This window comes from Aureococcus anophagefferens (genome assembly GCF_000186865.1).
Source record: "Aureococcus anophagefferens unplaced genomic scaffold AURANscaffold_9, whole genome shotgun sequence".
In the NCBI taxonomy this organism is placed as follows: Eukaryota; class Pelagophyceae; order Pelagomonadales; family Pelagomonadaceae; genus Aureococcus; species Aureococcus anophagefferens.
Genome location: NW_008705569.1, coordinates 1353241 through 1356455, shown reverse-complemented (window position 1 = coordinate 1356455; position 3215 = coordinate 1353241). Strand labels below are relative to the sequence as shown.

The following is a 3215-nucleotide window of genomic DNA, read 5'->3' as shown; positions in this document are numbered from 1 at the left end:
AGCCGTGGCGGAGCAGCGCGTCGCAGGCGAGCGCGAGGCGCGACGCGCGGTCCGGGTCGTCGCCGCCCGAGGGGTCGCCCCCGCCGCGCGCCGCGAGCAGCTCCGCGGCCTCGCCGGCGAAGCAGCAGTGGAGCGCCGTCGCGCCGCGGCGCAGGGGCGGCGCGCCGCCGCCGGGCGGCGGCGGCGCGAGGAGCACGGCCGCCGCGGACGCGCCGCAGCGGAGCAGGCAGTCGAGCGCCTCGTGTTTGCGCCGGACGGCGAGCGCGTGCGCGGCCGTGAGGCCGTCGCCGTCGCGCGCCTCGAGCGACGCGCCCCAGCAGCCCAGGCCGCCCACGAGGCGCTGCAGCCGGCCGAGCGCGTCGCCGTCGACGGCGCCCGCGTAGTCCGCCGCGGCGCGGAGCGGCGTCCGGCCCGCCGCGTCGCGCGCGTCCGCGAGGCCCGCCGCCGCCGAATCCGCGAGGAGCAGCGCCGCCGCGCCGTCGCGCCAGCGCTCGCAGGCCGCGTGGAGCGGCGTGCGCCCGGCGCCGTCGCGCGCCGCGACCGCCGCGCCCGCGTCGAGGAGCGCCGCGACGGCCCCGCGGACGCCGCGGCCCGACGCGACGTGGAGCGCCGTCGCCCCGGACGCGTCGCGCGCGTCGAGGTCGCCCGCGGCCGCGAGCGCCGCGTCCAGCGCGCGGCGCGCGTCGTCGTCGTCGCCCGCGGCGTGCGCCGCCGCGAGGGCCAGCGCCGTCCCGACGAGCAGGCCGTGGCGCCAGGGCCCGAGGCCCGCGCGCGGGCAGACGACGGCGGCGCCGAGCGCGGCGAGCCACGCGCGCGCGCGGGGCTTCGGGAACGCGAGCGTCACGACGGCGCCGTCGCCGAGGCGCAGGTCGAACGACGCCTCGCCTTCCCGCGGCGCGCCGCACGCGGACCGCGCCGCGAGCTTGCACGCGTCGAGCGCGACGACCTTCTCGACGTCGAGGGCGCCGCGCGGGAGCGCCGCGGCGTCGCTCGCGCGGTCGTCGGCGCTCCGCGTCGCCGACGACGACCCCGTCGCGCTCGCCGCCGTCGCCGCGACGATGAGCACGCCGCCGCCGAGCGTCGAGTCGCGCCTACATGAGCACGTGGTGTCCCCCGTCGACGTCGGCGTCGGACGCCGCGCCGCGCAGGCGGAAGAGCAGCGCGTGCCTGTCGTCGAGGAAGCCCGACCGCGGCCCGAGCGCGCGCCCGAGGAACCCGGGCCGCGGCGGCCGCCAGAGGGCGCAGGCCCCGTCGATGGCGAGGCCGTAGCGGGCGAGCTTGGCCCGCTCGTCCGCGGCGTCGGCCCCGAAGTCGTCGCCCCAGCGCAGCTTGCGCACCGCGAGCTCCGACCGGCTCCGCGCCGCGGCCGCGAGGCGCGCGAGGGGGTCGTCGCGCGGCGGCGCGGCCGCGGCCGTTTCCCGGGGCCGCACGACGAGGGCGAGGGGCCGCGGCGCGGCCTTGACGTACTCGATCGCGCCCGCCCAGAACTTCTTGTCGACCTTCGCGTTTCGCAGGTCGAGGTCGCCGAGCTGGACGATGCGGTCGCCGACCTCGAGGGCCTGGGCCGCGGCCTGCGTGCCCGCCTGGACGCTGTGCACGAGCACGACCTCCTCGGCCGTCCGCTTCATCGTGAGGCCCAGCGGGCCCTCGCCGAACGTCGCCGTCCGCTCGATCGCCGCGCCGCCGGGCTCGGCGCCGGCCGCCGCGCCGCCGGCCTCGCCGAAGTGCTCCTCGACGATCTCGATGTGCACCGCGGCCGTCGACGCGGGCGCGGGCGCGGGCGGCGGCGCGCCGGACGGGTCCTCCGGCGCGCCGCCGGCGACGCCGGCCGCGTCGGGCGGGTCGCCGGCTTCGGCGGGCGCCTCGCGGGGCGCCGCGTCCGCCGCCGGTTCGGCGGGTGGTGTGGCCACCTCCGCGGGCGGGTCCGCGGGCGCCTCGGCTGGCGGCGGCGCATCTTCGGCGCCGTCCATGTCCTCTGCCACTAAGAGTCGATCGGACAGAAGCACCAGGCAGGAGTGCGCCAACGCCGGCGCCCCCTGGAGGCAGCCCCCCGCCGCGGCCATGAAGCGCTTCGAGGAGCAGCGGCGGCACCAGCGGCGCGCGAGCACGGTGGAGATGAACCCCGAGTTCGAGCAGAAGCTGGGCCGCTTCAAGCCGCCGGCGATCAGCGACGACGACCTGAAGATCATGACCATCCAGCGCAACGCGGCCCTGCTCATGCGCGAGCACCCGTCCCTGAAGCGGATCCTGAAGAACCACGACTTCGACCGCGACCTGCCCGACGCGGACCGGCTCCACCAGGTCGCCATGCTCTTCGAGACGGGCGGGTTGGGCATCCGCAAGTCGCCCAAGGACGCGCTCCGCTTCCACAAGTTCGCGGCGGTCCTGGGCCACCACCGGTCCCAGGGCGTCATGGGCGAGTACTACGAGACGGGCACGACGGAGCAGCGCAACCCGCGGCGCGCCCGCGCGCTCTACCGCGAGTCGTCGCGCGCGAGCGACAGCCGCGCGCAGTACGACCTCGAGCCGCGAAAGGGTGGTGCTTCAACGTGGGTGCGCCCAAAAAAAACATCGACGCTTCGAGCGATGGTCGCTCGTCCAAATGAAACGGCCGAGATCGAAGCGTTCGGGCGCGTCGCACCCTTTCCCCGCCCAGGTACAACCTCGGCCGCGTCTTCTACCACGGGCTGCTCGGCCAGCGCGCGAACCGGCGCAACGCGCGCCTGCTCTTCGAGAAGGCCGCGAAGCGGCGCGAGAAGTGCGCCCAGGCCGCGCTGGGCTACATGTACGAGAAGGGCGAGGGCCGGTGTGGAATGGACCGGTCCAGCAAAACTTCACACCTCTCTTTCTCGAGTGGTTTCGGCTGCTTTTTGGACGGATCGTGTTCTCTCGGCGAGCCCTTTCCGGAGAGCCAAACGCTCGTGTCGAAACTGTTCGATAAACAGCATATCGACGTCGGGTTGCATATTTTCGTTTCCCGCCCAGGCGAGGGCGACCTGAAGACGGACTATAACCACGCGAAGCGCTACTACGGCATGGCCGCGAACCAGGGCTGCGAGCGGTCCGCGTTCAATTTAGGGCACCTCTTCGAGAAGGGCCTCGTGATCACGGAGAACGACGTCGTCCGCTACGCGCTCGCGAAGCAGTGGTACGAGCGCGCGGAGGCGCTCGGCTACGCGCGCGCGGAGCAGCGCATCGCGCACATCGCGACGCTC

General features: G+C 75.8%; 2 protein-coding genes across 2 annotated transcripts in view; one reads left to right on the top strand and one right to left on the bottom strand.

The window, feature by feature from the left end:
• The window catches only part of AURANDRAFT_64292 (hypothetical protein), a gene marked incomplete at both ends in the record, with an annotated part of 2354 nt that extends 726 nt beyond the window's left edge, over window positions 1–1628 (bottom strand). The window contains 2 exons of the mRNA XM_009038750.1: window positions 45–1091; window positions 1135–1628. Of these exons, the coding sequence (XP_009036998.1) occupies window positions 45–1091; window positions 1135–1628 (1541 nt within the window). The remainder of the gene's footprint in view (window positions 1–44; window positions 1092–1134) is intronic.
• A 1002-nt stretch (window positions 1629–2630) lies between these two features.
• Window positions 2631–3188, top strand: AURANDRAFT_3209 (hypothetical protein; the record flags this gene model as incomplete). The annotated part of the gene is made up of 2 exons (XM_009038605.1): window positions 2631–2808; window positions 2986–3188. Coding segments are annotated over 2 exons (381 nt in total), but the record flags the coding sequence as incomplete, so codon positions are not given.
• Between the last annotated feature and the right edge of the window lie 27 nt (window positions 3189–3215).